This window comes from Tachysurus vachellii, chromosome 8 (genome assembly GCF_030014155.1).
Source record: "Tachysurus vachellii isolate PV-2020 chromosome 8, HZAU_Pvac_v1, whole genome shotgun sequence".
In the NCBI taxonomy this organism is placed as follows: Eukaryota; Metazoa; Chordata; class Actinopteri; order Siluriformes; family Bagridae; genus Tachysurus; species Tachysurus vachellii.
In genome coordinates, this window is record NC_083467.1 from 23,706,834 (window position 1) to 23,724,001 (window position 17,168).

Sequence of the window (17,168 nt, forward strand, 5' to 3'; positions counted from 1 at the left end):
TAATTTCTTTTATTTTTTTTTTAAAAGTAAAAATGTATAAAGATAAAATTACAAACAAAATTTTCTACTGAATCTTAACATGGGAAAAAATCCTCTTATTTTCTGTGTAAGATTTTTTCATCAATAATATATAGATATATTTTTTAAATATAGGAAATAATAAATATATTGTAATTTTTATTAATAATATTTGCATTAGTTTATTTTTGAAATAATGACAAATCTTATATCATCTGATTACTCACACCTACTCTTTTACTTGCATCATTTCTAATGTGATAAAAATCTGTGGCTGTTAATTGTACTTATTATTATTATTTTTATTGTTATTATTGTTCTTATTATTATTAAGATATATCAGCTATAGGAGATCTTGGTAAATAGGGAAATACGTATTGACTATAAATGTTACAGCTTCTGTAGTTGGAGCTTGGCACTGAATCAATTTGTCAGATGTTGCAGCAGATGTTTCGGCAGCTTCCTTCTACAAGTATCACATACGTACCTTCTTGCTGGCATTATATCATGATGTCTGTCTGTCAGTGCAGTTGTAAATACTGGTCATTAATTATGGAAGCCCTTTGGGGACAATTCTGAATTTCACATCAGCTTCAGACTTCTGCAGGAGAGATGTCTGCGTACGCACACACACACACCCACACATACACATACACACAAACACTCACACACAGACACACACCTCTCTCCATCATGGCAGGACAAGAATTTATATTCCGGATTCAGAGACACCTTCACAAGCGTGAAACCACTCACTCGGGCACCAAAGTCCACTTACACACACAAAAACACACATTATTATACATTATATCTCACTTAATGATGGGATTGTTGTATTTTTTTTTTTTCCCCCCAGTTTCTGAAGACTCTGGATGTGAGAGAGATCTTTGCCCAGGTGTTGCAGCACATGCCTGACCTGGAGATCCTCACCAAGCAGAGCTTTGAGGTAACAGATCTCAACCTGAAGGGTAAATACCACACGACTTATTTGGTAGTACAGAGCTGACAGATGCTCATCGCAGCATGGCAATTCCTTTTGGTTAAATTTAGTGTATACACAATACCTGGACATTTCTGATTTTAGTGAGAAACTTGATATTTCTTTTTTTTAATGACTATTTTTTTAATAACAGCAACAAAAAAAGTAAATAGGGAAAAAATGTGACATAAATGACCTAAAGGTCTTAATAAAGTATAAAGGAGGAACATTACAAATAGAGATATCAGCGTAAAAATCATATCCCATGTCAAAATCTTGATATTCCACAGTCATATAAAGGTTAGAGGAATGTAAGGGACCACAGACTTGCTTTGTTAAAACGTATTATCTCAAGATGTAAGACAGACACCGTCTCATGTTTTGTCAGCTTAATAACAGCTAACCTTAATTAGTTCATATGTCCAAGTGCAGCGATGCTCTCAAAAGTCAACACAGCGAACGTATTCATATGCCGAAAGCACAATTTCATCTGTTAGCTATGCATGCACCAATACAGCAGGCGATCTGAAAGTCTCACTGAAGCACAAACTCCTACGCAAAGCTTGATGTTAAGTCAGCATGACTCAGAACTGGAAAAACGTACACTTAAATGATTCATCTGAATTACATAAGAATATCTGACAACACACTCCGTTGTCTTAAACACAAAGGTTTTTAAAACATGTGACCTTTACACTCCTATGTTGTTGCTTAAAGTCCTATTCCAGGTTTATTCCACTTTTAGGGTTAGAATAATGTCCACTCTTTTGGAAAGGCTTTTTACTAGATGTTGGAGCAGGACTTTGGGGATTTCTGATCATTTACATACAAGAGCTTTAATAATATCAGACAGATCAGATCAGATGTTCAATGGGGTTTAGTCAGAGTCATGGATCAAGTTCTTCTTTACCAACTTTGTTCTGCATGGAGCTCGCTGTTACGAACGAATTTGATTTGGAAAGTGTGTTTATAAACTGTTACAAACACCGGATCGTGTTATTATGAATAATGTCCTTACTACAGTCGGATACAGTCTGACAATTGTGAGGAGGTTGTTGTCCTTCAAAGACCACACGGAGTTGGCATCTTCTCTTTGAATCCAGTCCAGAATCCAGTTGGAGCTGGTACATCTCTAGAAGCTTCAGGATGATTAGAAAAAGAGAAGCAAGCGGAGAGGAATCAGCATAGCCACTGTTTACAATATTAACCAGCACTAGATGATGATGTGCATTTGATCAGATCTACCGGAGCACAAGGTTGTAGGGTGTATTATGTGTACGTCTGGATAAAGAGATATGTCTTTAACCTACATTTAAGCTGTGAGTGTGAGTCTGAGCCGCAAACACTGTCAGGAAGTTCTGTTAAAGACGGAAGTCATGGTGACCTAATGTATTAATTGCTCAATATTTTTTTTGTTTGTTTGTTTGTCCCCGATTTGTAATTTAGGAGAAGTTGTCTCGGCACCGATGGCTGGTCAGTTTTACCTTTGGAGAGAACAGCGCGGCCACCAACGGGTACAAAAAGCTCGGCACTCTGCTCAAAGACTCCCACATACAGGTTAAGACTTATTCCAGTGGTCATGTGACACTTGTGCAGCTCTGAGGCCAGGAATAATGAAGTCAAGAGAGAATACATTTACAGCATTTAGTAAACGCCCTTATCCAGAGCAACATTTTTATCTCTTTTTTTTATACAACTGAGCAATGGGGCCTTGGGTTAGGGGCCTTGCTCAGGGGCCCAGCTGAGACAACCTGGTGGACATGGGAATCGAACTCACAACCTTCCGATTGGCAGTCCAGCACCTTAACCACTAGGCTACCACATCCCCCATAGCATAGAATAGAATAACGTAACATAGAATAACGTTGTAGTGTAAGGACTGCAGGTTTGAATCCTGACGATTCCACACTCAGGCATTCGGTAGCTTTTCTCTCTCTCACCTGTCAATCACCTGCTCTGGGGTTTTAATGGCAGCAGATTAAAAACATTTGAGCTGCGTCTACCTATCAAAAACGATTATGAAATATAGTTATGAGAGCTAATCAAATTTTCTGAAAACATGGATGTTTACTGACTGTTTACTTTTTTCTAGTATAATAGATTTCCTTTATTTCTGTACAGATTAATGATACATTGCTTAGACTTTTTTTTTTGTTATTTCCTGGCTGTAACATTTTCTTCTTAAATGATGTATCTGTGTATGATCTTTACCAACTGTACAGGTAGGCAAAGTGAACTGCGTGTCCGAGGCAGAGCTGTGCACTTCTCTCTACATCCAGAAGCCCTGTGTGGCTGTTTTTAAAGGCCTTGGCATCCACAACTACGAGATCTACCATGGTGCGTTCAATGACCCAACATTTCTGTCTGATTTCTGGAATTGTCAACATATAATATGTATGCACCTTGGAGAGGCGTATGAGCTTCCTGTAACTGTAATGTTTCAGTGACCGTCCTCCCTGTGTCTGTCTTTGTAATTTGTTCATCAGGTAAAGATGCGCTATATAACATTGTGGCGTTTGCTAAAGAGAGCGTGAGCGCTCACGTCACCACGCTGCGGCCAGAGAATTTCCCTCGGGATGAGAAAGAGCCCTGGCTAGTGGACTTCTTCGCTCCAGTGAGTCTTTTTTTTTTTTTTTGGTTAAAAGAAGAAGAAATATGAGGCCAATATATTACATTGCACAGTACAATAGCACTGATTTTAAATGGAATAATTCTTCTACAAAACCTGTTATTTATATAAAATGTGTGCGTCTGTGTGTGCGTGCGTCTGTGCGTCTGTGTGTGCGTGCGTCTGTGTGTGCCTGCGTCTGTGTGTGCGTGCGTCTGTGCGTCTGTGCGTGCGTGGTGTGTGTGTGCGCGTGTGTGCGTGTGTTGTGTGTGTGTGTGTTTTAGTGGTGCCCCCCGTGTCGCGCCCTGCTTCCTGAACTCAGAAAAGCCTCCGTTCAGCTTCACGGTCAGATGAAGTTTGGCACATTGGACTGCACCATACACGAGGGTCTGTGCAACATGGTGAGCAGCAACACTTTACACCTCAGACCTCCCAGGCTGATGATTAACCTCACAGTCTTTTAAGCTCCTTAATGTCTGCTGCAGTGTACTATATGTCCCGCAGCCCTGCACTCACACCTGAGATCTGTGTATGTGAAGCCTGCAGTATTTTGGTGTTGGAATTAAATAATATAAGTACATTTTGCCATCAGGTGAACCATGTAGGAATTACAGCAGTGATGTAACAGAGTATGGAGATGCTCATGATCTGAGTTGTGTACGGCTACACGGCTCCTAATGGACCTGGTTTATTGTCATTTCAACCATACAGTCATGGCTAAAATTGTTGGCACCCCTGAAATTAGTATTTCTCACAGAAAAGTATTGCAATTACAAGTTTTGCTATAAACTTGTTTATTTCCTTTGTGTGTATTGAAACAACACAAATCACAAAAAAAGCAAATTTGACATAATTTAACACAAAATTTCAAAAATGGGCCAGAAAAATTTATTGACACCCTGAAAATTGTGGATAAATAAGTTTGTTTCAAACATGTGATGCTCCTTTAAACTCCCCTGGGGCAAGTAACAGGTGTGGGCAATTTAAAAATCACACCTGAATGCAGATAAAAAGGAGAGAAGTCGACTCAGTCTTCGCATCGTGTGTCTGTGTGTGCCGCACTAAGCATGGAGAAGAGAACTGTCTGAGGAATTGAGAACCAAAATTGTGGAAAAATTTCAGCAATCTCAAGGTTACAAGTCCATCTCCAGAGATCTAAATGTTCCTTTTGTCCACTTTGTGCAACGCGAGTTACAAGAAGTTTGCAACCCACAGCACTGTAGCTAATATGAGAGACCTGGAGCAGTTTGCAAAGGAAGAGTGGTCCAAAATATCGAGTGAGAGCTGTAAGAAGCCTATCGACGGTTATAGGAAGCGATTGATTTCAGTTATTTTTTCCAAAGGGTGTGCAACCAAATATTAAGTTAAGGGTGCCAATAATTTTGGCCGGCCCATTTTTGGAGTTTTGTGTGAAATTATGTCAAATTTGATTTTTCCTCTGTTTTTTTTGTGTTGTTTCAATACACACAAAGGTAATAAATTTGTGTATAGCAAAACATGTGTAATTGCAATACTTTTCTGTGAGATGCTTCATTTTCTGGAAACATTTCAAGGGTGCCAACACTTTTGGCCATGACTGTATATAGCTATCGCAGTACACAAGGAAATGAGACAAAAGACTCCAAACAAAAAAACAATATAAAACACACAAAAGTACATATATAGGATTGTAAACATTTATACACTTATGCAGTTGGAGTAGGTATTGAAATGTGGTGTTCAAGACAAAACGGCAACCGTGTGTGTGTGTGTGTGTGTGTGTGTGTCTAATCGGTAACACTTCCGTACTGTCTGCTGAGGAGTCCGATGGCTTGCGGGAACAAAGTGTTACACAGTCTGGTTGTACCTCTTACCATGTGTCAGGAGGGTGAAGAGTGTGTGTGGGGTCGTCCACAGTGCTGCTGGCTTTGCGGATACAGCCTGTGGTGTAAAACGCTTCACAATGCAGATGTCATCCCATCCCAAGGGGCGGGGTTCCTTGTGTGGTTGAAATGAAACCTGCATCCACTCAGATAAGACCATTAGACTGGACACAACTTGTCTAAAGTCAATCACCTGACCCGAATCCACGTGAGCTGTATTTCACTCGCTGAAGACAAAAAGAGGCAGGAAGTGAAGACAGGTGCGGTAAAGACCTGGCAGAGCATCAACAGGGAAGTCTGTTGTTATCTGTGGGTTTGCAATTAAGTTTTAAACATGACAATGTGTGATTATTTAGTTCATCCTTTTTCTTTTGGTCATGTACAAATATAAGTGTTGAAGTTCCTACGCCGTTCATGTCATTTTATTGTAAATCCCTCAAATTAAATCTGGAAGTCTGCTTCGAATCCTGTTATACTCCGATGGCCAAAATAAGTCAAATAATTTACTCGCATTTTTAGTTTTATTTGTTGACGTAACTTGTTTGAAAAATGATGACGAGTGTATATTAAGTATGAACTATTTTCTGGTTTAAAAAGAAAATGGCATCTAATCCTTTGCAATCTTGTTTGTTATGGTTAACTACCTTTACCTGAGGTGATAAAGTAATGGAATGGATTTTTAGACGGAGTTGGGATTAGAACTAAGCCGAACTGTAGTGTATGGTCTAGCCGTTATTAGAGCAAGCCTGACCCGAGAAGCTCCAGGATTGGTTTTAGACATAAACACAAACAGGCTGTGGGATGAGTATACAGTATATATGTGTAATGTATACATATATATATATATATATATATATATACATACACACACACACACACACATATATATATACAGGGAGTGCAGAATTATTAGGGAAGTTGTATTTTTGAGGATTAATTTTATTATTGAACAACAACCATGTTCTCAATGAACCCAAAAAACTCATTAATAGCAAAGCTGAATATTTTTGGAAGTAGTTTTTAGTTTGTTTGTAGTTTTAGCTATTTTAGGAGGATATCTGTGTGTGCAGGTGACTATTACTGTGCATAATTATTAGGCAACTTAACAAAAAACAAATATATACCCATTTCAATTATTTATTTTCACCAGTGAAACCAATATTACATCTCAACATTCACTAATATACATTTCTGACATTCAAAAACAAAACAAAAACAAATCAGTGACCAATATAGCCACCTTTCTTTGCAAGGACACTCAAAAGCCTGCCATCCATGGATTCTGTCAGTGTTTTGATCTGTTCACCGTCAACATTGCGTGCAGCAGCAACCACAGCCTCCCAGACACTCTTCAGAGAGGTGTACTGTTTTCCCTCCTTGTAAATCTCACATTTGATGATGGACCACAGGTTCTCTATGGGGTTCAGATCAGGTGAACAAGGAGGCCATGTCATTAGTTTTTCTTCTTTTAGACCCTTTCTTGCCAGCCACGCTGTGGAGTACTTGGACGCGTGTGATGGAGCATTGTCCTGCATGAAAATCATGTTTTTCTTGAAGGATGCAGACTTCTTCCTGTACCACTGCTTGAAGAAGGTGTCTTCCAGAAACTGGCAGTAGGACTGGGAGTTGAGCTTGACCCCATCCTCAACCCGAAAAGGCCCCACAAGCTCATCTTTGATGATACCAGCCCAAACCAGTACTCCACCTCCACCTTGCTGGCGTCTCAGTCGGACTGGAGCTCTCTGCCCTTTACCGATCCAGCCACGAGCCCATCCATCTGGCCCATCAAGACTCACTCTCATTTCATCAGTCCATAAAACCTTAGAAAAATCAGTCTTCAGATATTTCTTGGCCCAGTCTTGACGTTTCAGCTTGTGTGTCTTGTTCAGTGGTGGTCGTTTTTCAGCCTTTCTTACCTTGGCCATGTCTCTGAGTATTGCACACCTTGTGCTTTTGGGCACTCAGTGATGTTGCAGCTCTGAAATATGGCAAAACTGGTGGCAAGTGGCATCTTGGCAGCTGCACGCTTGACTTTTCTCAGTTCATGGGCAGTTATTTTGCACCTTGGTTTTTCCACACGCTTCTTGTGACCCTGTTGACTATTTTGAATGAAACGCTTGATTGTTCGATGATCACGCTTCAGAAGCTTGGCAATTTTAAGAGTGCTGCATCCCTCTGCAAGATATCTCACTATTTTTGACTTTTCGGAGCCTGTCAAGTCCTTCTTTTGACCCATTTTGCCAAAGGAAAGGAAGTTGCCTAATAATTATGCACACCTGATATAGGGTGTAGATGTCATTAGACCACACCCCTTCTCATTACAGAGATGCACATCACCTAATATGCTTAATTGGTTGTAGGCTTTCGAGCCTATACAGCTTGGAGTAAGACAACATGCATAAAGAGGATGATGTGGTCAAAATACTCATTTGCCTAATAATTCTGCACTCCCTGTATATATATATATATATATATATATATATATATATATATATATATATATATATATATATATATATATACACATATATATATATATATATATATATATATATATATATATATATATATATATATATATATATATATATATATATATATATATATATATGTGTGTGTGTGTATGTGTAATATATATTTTATATCCTACCATTTGTTTCTGGTTCCTCTAAAGGTTTCTTCCTCATATCGTCTCGGGGAGATTTTTATCCCCAGCCTGATCAAGTCAAGTCATGAAGCTTTTATTGTCATTTTAAGCATGTATAGCTGAAGCAGTAGATAGTTAAATGAATCAACGTCTCTCCAGGATCATAGTGCTACATAGAACAAAGGCAGAGCTGAGGACGTAAAGTAAGAGAATGTTGCTTCTTTCTAACTTGTTCAGAATCAGAGATTTAATACACTTTAAGCTGCTGTGTAAACAACACAACCACGCATTGTGGTGTGTGTGTGTGTGAGAGACTCAACAGCCGGGTTGAAAACAGAAAGAAAGGTAGAAACCTAATCTGAGTTTCCGGCACTTTGTGGTTTTTACTTCATGAAAAACATACCAGAGGAGATCTGAGGCGAATTCACAAATTACTGACAAAGGTTCATACGTTTATGAACCCTAAATTCAATAACATTTGATATTAATACACATTTTATTTGTATAGCACTTTTAGCAACGGATTGTCACAAAGCGTGGATCAATTGTCACAAAGCAGCTTTACAGAAATATAAATATTCCAGATATAAATGATAAATTTTAAATTCATCCCTAATGATACTGTCTTTCGTTTCACGCCGTCTGCACTTGGTTGCGCACGACACACTTTACGTGGCTAGGACAACTTATTCTTTAACGCACGACCCATTAATGCATTTCTCTCTTGATCTGCTTTGCATCTTTTTTTAGATTTCACACGGTACGTGTACACAGTATAAGTCATACAGGAATGTTCGTGACTACTTTGTAAAATGTTGTGCAGATCTTGGTTCAAGATAAATTAGTGGTAGGGTTTAGCTGCTTCCTGACTCTAATACTGTGCAAAAATCACAGATAACCATCTCCTACAAAAACAAAAGGTGCTGCTAAAACAGTAAAAGCATGATTAGTTTTTAATTTCCCTGTAAATCAGTAAGTTTAGTTCAGTTCAGTTCAGCTGCATTTGCCTCAAGCTTTTAAATCTATATCCAGATTTCTGATCATCACAATGGCTATTGTTTAAGTTCTATGTCTAAGAAGCATGCTAGAGCTAAAGCAGCAAGTAAAAACTTTCCTTATGGGAATACATACTCAACAGGGATCACAGCCTGGTCTGAGCGACAGCAGAAAAGCTGTGCACTGTAAAGTTTATTGGAATGGATGGACGTTCAGTTTGAGCCTTTATGATTAGAGTAGAAGTTTAGTATCCAGGTGAAATGATCCACTAATGATTTCCCTCGCATCTGTTTTTCAGTACAACATTAACGCTTATCCAACCACCGTTATCTTCAACAAGTCCAGCATCCACGAGTACGAAGGTCACCATTCGGCGGACGGCATCCTGGAGTTCATCCAGGTGAGACGACGCTCGAGAGGCTTTTCAAGCAATGCTAAGCAATGATAAGTAAACTCAAGGAGCCATGATGTCGGTGTTCTTTTAGTTTTACTCTGAAGCTCAGAGCTGCCAGTCGAACGTCATACAACCTGCACGTTCATCACAATTCATCACACTCTGTTCAGCATCAAGTGTGTGTCTAGTTTATTCAATGTTCAACTGAACCTCGGACATATTTTTCAAGCGACCGTGAAATTAAGCCAATATCAAAGTCTTCTAGCTATTCACTTTTAAAGAAATCCACATAAAGTCTGTATGAAATTCTGAACAGTGCGACATGGATACGATTCACACAACTAGAGTACATGATTCGGAAAGCGGAACATCGGGTAGCTTTTGTTTGATGCCGAATCTGAGGTTTTTCCGTCTTGTTCTTATACAGTTGATTGATGCGGGGTGTGTTTCAGGACCTGGTCAACCCTGCTGTAGTGACGCTGGACCCAGACACTTTCCAGCAGCTGGTGAAGAAGAGGAAACATACAGAAACATGGATGGTGGACTTCTACGCACCGTGGTGTGGCCCATGCCAGGCTTTGCTCCCTGAGTGGAGGAGGATGGCTCGGGTACTGGTTTGAAATCTATATACCATGTTAAACTTTAAAAAAAAATTAAACCAAAATAAATCATGACAAATGGTTTTTCCACCTTTACTGCAACAAGTGAAAAAACACTATAATTTTTTTGGTAAAATCTTTTTTTTTTTTTTTTTTTTTAAATTAGATCCAACATCAATGAGGTGATTCTGATTAACCCCTAAATAAAGATCAACCATTTCTTTAGGATTTTTTTTTTTTCCTTCAATTTTTCGGTTTTATCTGACTGCAGAAGCCATGGTCCTCAAAGGGCTTACTAAGTGTGTAGGAGATCTCTATGTCAGAAGGTATCAATCAGTAGAGGGATACAAAGTATTTCTAAATCATTAGATGTGCCATGGAACAGCATGAAGGCCATTATCAACAAGTGGAGAAAATGGGACATCCTGAACAGGACGTCCTGATCAGATCAGATTAAAAACGACAGACAAAGCGGCTGCCATGCGGCAACGTTAAAGGAGCTGCAAGAGTTTTAAGGATCCTGCATAAAAAAAAAATAAAAAAATTGTACATTGAGGCACAGCAAAATTCTTTTCTCCGGATGTCCCTGCTCGTCAGGAAGTAATCTTTGTGCTACCACCCGACCCACTGCGAAGCATGGTGGTGGCAGCATCATGATATGGGGCATTAGTCAATATAGAGGGAATCACAGATAGCTACAGATATCAATCCATGGAAAAGGGGTGAATATGAAAAGGGGTGTATACTTTTGGGTGGAGGTTATTCTACGTTTTTACTTCACCAATTTTTTTTTTTTTTCTATTTGCATGACCTGAATTACATCAGTTCCTATATCACGTTAAAGACGATTTATCTTGGTTTCATTTTTATGCATCACAAAAAAACATGATAGATTATATCTAAATATATAATCCTGCTTCTCTAAATACAAACCTCAGACAAGTGTTATAGACAGAAATTAGCCAGCAGATAAAGCAGTGAACATTAGATGTTTTGTTAGGACTAAAATGTAAGTGACTTTGAAGGTGCTGGATCTAAATGGAGTATAATTTTTCTCAAGTATTCTTCTGAAGTGTTTTATGTTTATGTTCTTTAAAACTGCTTTAAATGTCAATTGTTTAACGTGCAATACAAATACATTTGAATTCTCTCTCTCTCTCTCTCTCTTTTTCACACACACTCTCTCTCTTTCTCACACATTCTCTGTCTCTCTCTCTCACACACTCTGTCTCTCTCTGTCTGTCTCTCTCTCTTTCTCTCTCACACACACACACTCTTCTGTCTCTCTCTCTTTTTCACACACACACTCTCTCACACACACACACTCTCTGTCTCTCTCTCTCTCTTTCTCACACACTCTCTGTCTCTCTCTCTCACACACACTCTGTCTGTCTGTCTCTCTCTCTCTCTCTCTCTCTCTCTCTCTCTCTCTCTCTCTCTCTCTCTCTCTCTCTCTCTCTCTCTCTCGTGTGTGTTTGTGTGTAGATGCTGAGTGGATTGGTTAGTGTGGGATCGGTGGACTGTCAGAAGTATCACTCATTCTGCCAGAGCGAGAGTGTGCGCGCCTACCCTGAGATTCGTCTCTACCCACAAAATAGCAACCGACGAGACCAATTCAAGTACATGCATTCAGAAACCTTTAACATTTATATCAATTGTATATAACCTCAAATCCCTATACAAGCTTTTATATACAATATATACAACTTATAGCACTTCATAAATCTAAATGTTTTATAGCACTTCATCAAAACCCTTTGTGTGACACTGAAGACTTATAACACTCGATCATGATTATCTGAACCTCAGACAAGAGTATGAACATTCATAAAAGGTTTATAACTCTTTCATGATTATCTGAACCTCACAGACCAATATGAACATTCATAAAGGGCTTATAACACTTGATCATTATTATCTGAACCTCAGACACAAGTATGAACATTCATGAAAGGTTTATAGCTCTCGATCATGATCATCCTAACCTCAGACACAAGTATGAACATTCATAAAAAGGTTTATAGCTCTCGATCATGATCATCCTAACCTCAGACACAAGTATGAACATTCATAAAAAGGCTTATAGCTCTCGATCATGATTATCCTAACCTCAGACACAAGTATGAACATTCATAAAAAGGCTTATAGCTCTCGATCATGATTATCCTAACCTCAGACACAAGTATGAACTTTCATAAATGCACCATTCAAGTAGACGTAAGCTTCTTAGACCAGTATGGAAGATGCATTCAGGTACTGTTTAGTAAAGTATTGTTCTCCTATGAAGTAGCACCCAGATTCTGAGAGCAGTATGAGCATTCAGAGAAGGAGTTTGACTTTGTTTTTTTATTTGTTTCATTTTACTAAACCCTTAAGACAAGTACAAGTGTTTAATGGAACAGCAAACAACTGAGGCCAGTATATACATCCATTCATAAATGAATTACAGTATTATTTTACACATCACCCAACCCCCAGGTTAACAGACACATTATAATGCTTCATCATGCCGTTTCACTCAACAACAGCTGAACAAAAAATCTGCAGCAACCTGTTTTTGTGTGCTGTCTTCATTTTACCAAAACGTGTCATCAAAAAAACGCAATCTCATGTGCTGCTTTCTTAGTACTTGGTGTTCCTGATACACCACACAAAGGGTGACCATTAATCATCATTTATTTATTTATAAAAAAAATATTAATCGTATTAACTGCTTTTTTTCTGTAATGAAAATCTAATCTACAAAAAAGTGGTTTTATTTTAGATCTCTTATAGATGTTGTGTTATGTTTGCTCAAGTGTGTGTTTTTTTTTTTTTTTCCTTTACTTTCCTTTGTTTTGTTTTTTTTTGGTCCATAGTAGCTACAATGGCTGGCACAGAGATGCCCACTCCCTCAAGACATGGGCACTCAGGTACGAGTTTTAAAACTTCTCTCTTCTCAGCTAAGTGCAAGCCTGGTTTTATTGCACTTAATTCTTTTTGTGAATGCAAACACCTTGCAAATTAAGAGCTGAGGGCAAATTGTGTGTTTGTTTTTCCTTGGCAACTGTGGTTATGTTAATAGTCCTGAATAGTTTTCAGAGTTCCAGCTGAGCCAAGCAAGTTGAACTTGTTTTGAAACAAACTTGTTTGTTAAGGCTTTATATTTAATAAAATGAAAACAACATGTATTTTACGCTGTTATATTGCGATTTAAACGCAAAGTATGTTCACCTCGTTCTCAAACGATCCTCTCGTTTTTTTCCAGCTCTCTGCCTCGCGTCTCGGTCGACTTGTCACCCGAGGATTTTAAAAAGAATGTTCTGGAAGGAAAGGAGCACTGGGTGCTGGACTTTTATGCCCCGTGGTGTGGCCCTTGCCAGCATTTCGCCCCTGAGTTTGAGATCCTAGCTCGGGTACGGTCGTTAAATCCCATAATGCTCATTTTAACTTCGCCTTTTTGTTTTCCACTTGCTGGAGATATTTAAACAGATAAGAGTAAATAAAGTAAGCAAACTAAGACGTAGCTGAAAGGTCAGAATTTGATTCCATACACTGATCTATTTTTTCTGTGAATTAAGCAACAACATGACCTCATTATCAAGACTTACAGGAACAGACAGATATCAGGATGGAGAAGTGTCCCGTGCGCTGTACAGCATCACACTCTTCTTCCTGTTACCAGCAGATCTTTATCAAGCTGGCTTTTACCTCACATCACGCAGGCAGATTGTGCAAGAGGCTTTACTTGACCTGATGGGCAGTGAACTCTTGAAGGATCTCTGACATTTGTAAACATTGTCACAATATTGCGTGCATGTTGAGTAACAGCAGCTCGGACAGTCGTAAACACGGGACATGTACGCGATTTTAGATTTATTATTTAGATTAAATTTTGAGGTGAAAAATGGTAGCCATGGTGCTTCTTATTACTTGGTACTCTCAGTGGTTCTATAAACGATAACAGAAATGAACTTTTTTCATGGACGTTCCATATCTTACAGGGTATAAAGCACCCAGTGTTGTTTATTTCTGTTATGTAAAACAGGAATAAAACAGTTAGGACGTGCTTTTAGAGGATAAATAACTTGAAAATAACCTTATAGTGTGTGTGCATGTGATGTATCATGTGATTAACAGATGCTGAAGGGCACAGTGAGGGCAGGAAAGGTAGACTGCCAGGCGCACTATGAAATGTGTCAGCGTGCCGGCATCAGGTCCTACCCCACTGTCCGCTTTTACCCCAACCTCGGCACAGCGCGGGTGAGTGTCGGCTTCGCGTTTGTCTCCCTCCGTATGCGGTTTTCCCCCAAACTTTCCCGCATTCTTATGACTCAATCACGCAGTCATACACAAACCTTTCCTTGTTATTATTATGCATCCACCGTGTCTCCTCTTACTCATACACACACCTCTCCTACACAGAGAGACCAGGGAGGAGAATACATCAACAGCCAGAGCGCCAACATCATCGCTGACATCATCCAGCAGAGACTCCAGCAGCTCGGCATACACAAGAAACTTAAATTCAAGGTGACTGCCATAATCATCATTATCATCATTAGTCACGTTCATATTAATCATATATTAATAATCCAGCTAGTAGTTGGGGTCCTTGATGTGCACCCCGAAATCAGAATACAGGTCAATCTGAGCAGAATTTTTCAATGAAACCTTGGACAATGTGTTAAATTAACAACACAAATCTCCATAAATCATGTTTTTTTTGTGAACTTTGGTTAAACAGAATACTCATACTTTAACCGGGTTTAACCATAAATCCTGACTATTTAGAACCTGGTGTTTCACACTGTAGATTCTTTATTTTCATTTTCATCTATATATATATCATCTATCTATCTATCTATCTATCTATCTATCTATCTATCTATCTATCTATCTATCTATCTATATAAACGTCAGATATATACGTGTTTGTGTGCATGTGTGTGCGTACGGATCGCGTATGTGTAAACAGTTCTACAAGTTGATCTCATCCTGACTAAGCAGTACGCACTTTTCAGCACAGGGGCTATGGGGCATGTCCAATTCCAGCATATGGGCCAGGACACGCACTGAGCAAGGGACTAAAAGAGAAAGGGTTTTTGATGTGTTGCCATACTGCACTCAACCCCATCTCCTCTTCTTCTCCAACATCTGGGAGAGCTCTAAAAGCCCATCACTACCTCCTCTGCACACAGAGAGAGAGAGAGAGAGAGAATTCAAATGTATTTGTATTGCACTTTAAACAATTGACATTTAAAGCAGCTTTAAAGAACATAAACATAAAACAAAAGATTAATATAAATATAATACAAAAATTCAAGATTAATGTTAGATATATTTAAATGTTTGTATTTATCCCCAATGAGCAAGTCTGAGGTGACTCAGGTGGCTGTGGCAATAAAAAACTCTCTTGGATGGTAAAGGAAGAAACCTTGAAAGGAACCAGATTCAAAAGGGAACCCATCCTCATATGGGTGACACTGGAGGTGTGAAAATATACAGTCTGTCCTTAAAGACCACATGGAGTTGGGAACTCCTCTTAGTATCATGAAGCCCAGACTAACTGGAGCTGGTAGATCTCTAGAATGATCAGGATTCTCACAGAGTTGGCCTCACCTCAGTGGAGGTCCAAAATCTTCAAGACAATTGGAGCTGGTACAATTTCTGGATGCCTTGGGATGGGTAGAAAGAGAGTAGCAATGGAGAAGGATTAGTGTAGCTGCTGTTCATAATATTAACAAGCACTTTTGATAGTGATCCTGATACTGATAATGTGCAAGTATTAAAGCACAAGATTATAGGAAGTATTATGTGTACACCTGCCTAAAGAGATACGTTTTTCAATCTACATTTAAACTGGTAAAGTGTGTCTGAGCCCCGAACACTATCAGGGAGACTATTCCAAAGTTTGGGAGTTAAATACAAAAGCGCTCTACTGCCTTAGTAGATTTAGAAATTCTGGGAACTACCAGGAGTCCTGAGTTTTTTATCTCAGAGAGCATGAAGGATTGTAACATGTTAGAAGACTAGTTAGATACATGGGAGCTAAACCATTAAGAGCCTTGTACGTAAGTAGCAGCAGTTTGTAATCAATTCTAATCTTGACAGGTAGCCAGTGTAGAGATGATAAAATTGGGGTTATATGGTCATACTTTCTTGTCCTGATAAGAACTCTGGCAGCTGTGATTTGGACTAACTGTAGACTATTTAATAAAGATAAAATGGAAGTTGAATTGCAAGAGCTTCTGTGTACTGGCTTATTGGACCGATAAGTAGTATTTCTGTCTTATCAGAGTTTAACAACAGAAAATTACAGCTGACCCAGTCTCTTTAATGCACTCAGTTATTTTAGACAATTTAGATATTTCATCTGGTTTTGATGAGATATATAACTGTGTATCGTCAGCATAAAAGTGGTAACTAATCCATGCCTACTAATGATGTTCCTTAATGGAAGCATGTATATCGAGAAAAGCAGAGGTCCTAGAACTGATCCTTGAGGGACCCCATAATTAACTGGCAATAAACTAGAGGATTCACCATTTAAATCTACAAAATGGTATCGATCAGACAGGTAGGATCTAAACCAACTTAAAGCCTGTCCCTGAATACCTGTGTAATTTTTTAAGCGATCTAGGAGAATGTTGTGATCTATAGTGTCGAATGCAGCACTAAGGTCAAGTAGAACTAATAGTGACATACAGTCTTGGTCCAGAGCTAAGAACAAGTCATTTGTAACTTTCACAAGTGCAGTTTCTGTGCTATGGTGGGGCCTGAAACCTGACTGAAACTCTTCAAATATATTGTTCTCCTGTAAGAAGGAGCTCAGTTGAACAGACACAACCTTTTGTAGTATTTTAGACATAAACGGAAGATGTGAAATAGGTCTGTAATTTGATAGTTCATTAGGATCTAAATTCTGTTTCTTAATGAGTGGCCAAATAACTGCAAACTTGAAGGATTTAGAGACGTGACCTAAAGATAGTGTGGAGTTAATAATATTAATAAGTGTCTCACCAGCTTTATGTAACACTTCTTTCAGTAATTTAGTTATAATGGGATCTAACACACAAGTTGTTG

The 17,168-nt window shown here is 38.8% G+C and overlaps 1 protein-coding gene across 3 annotated transcripts in view; it reads left to right on the plus strand.

Moving 5' to 3' along the window:
• Positions 1-17,168, plus strand: part of dnajc10 (DnaJ (Hsp40) homolog, subfamily C, member 10) — a 33,440-nt gene that overhangs the window by 9,557 nt on the left and 6,715 nt on the right. For all 3 annotated transcript variants that reach the window (XM_060877014.1, XM_060877012.1, XM_060877013.1), the window contains exons 11-22: positions 875-964; positions 2,444-2,554; positions 3,220-3,334; positions 3,484-3,611; positions 3,890-4,006; positions 9,409-9,510; positions 9,957-10,112; positions 11,589-11,722; positions 12,962-13,015; positions 13,351-13,498; positions 14,223-14,345; positions 14,508-14,615. In XM_060877014.1, coding sequence (XP_060732997.1) covers positions 875-964; positions 2,444-2,554; positions 3,220-3,334; positions 3,484-3,611; positions 3,890-4,006; positions 9,409-9,510; positions 9,957-10,112; positions 11,589-11,722; positions 12,962-13,015; positions 13,351-13,498; positions 14,223-14,345; positions 14,508-14,615 — 1,386 coding nt within the window. The remainder of the gene's footprint in view (positions 1-874; positions 965-2,443; positions 2,555-3,219; positions 3,335-3,483; positions 3,612-3,889; positions 4,007-9,408; positions 9,511-9,956; positions 10,113-11,588; positions 11,723-12,961; positions 13,016-13,350; positions 13,499-14,222; positions 14,346-14,507; positions 14,616-17,168) is intronic.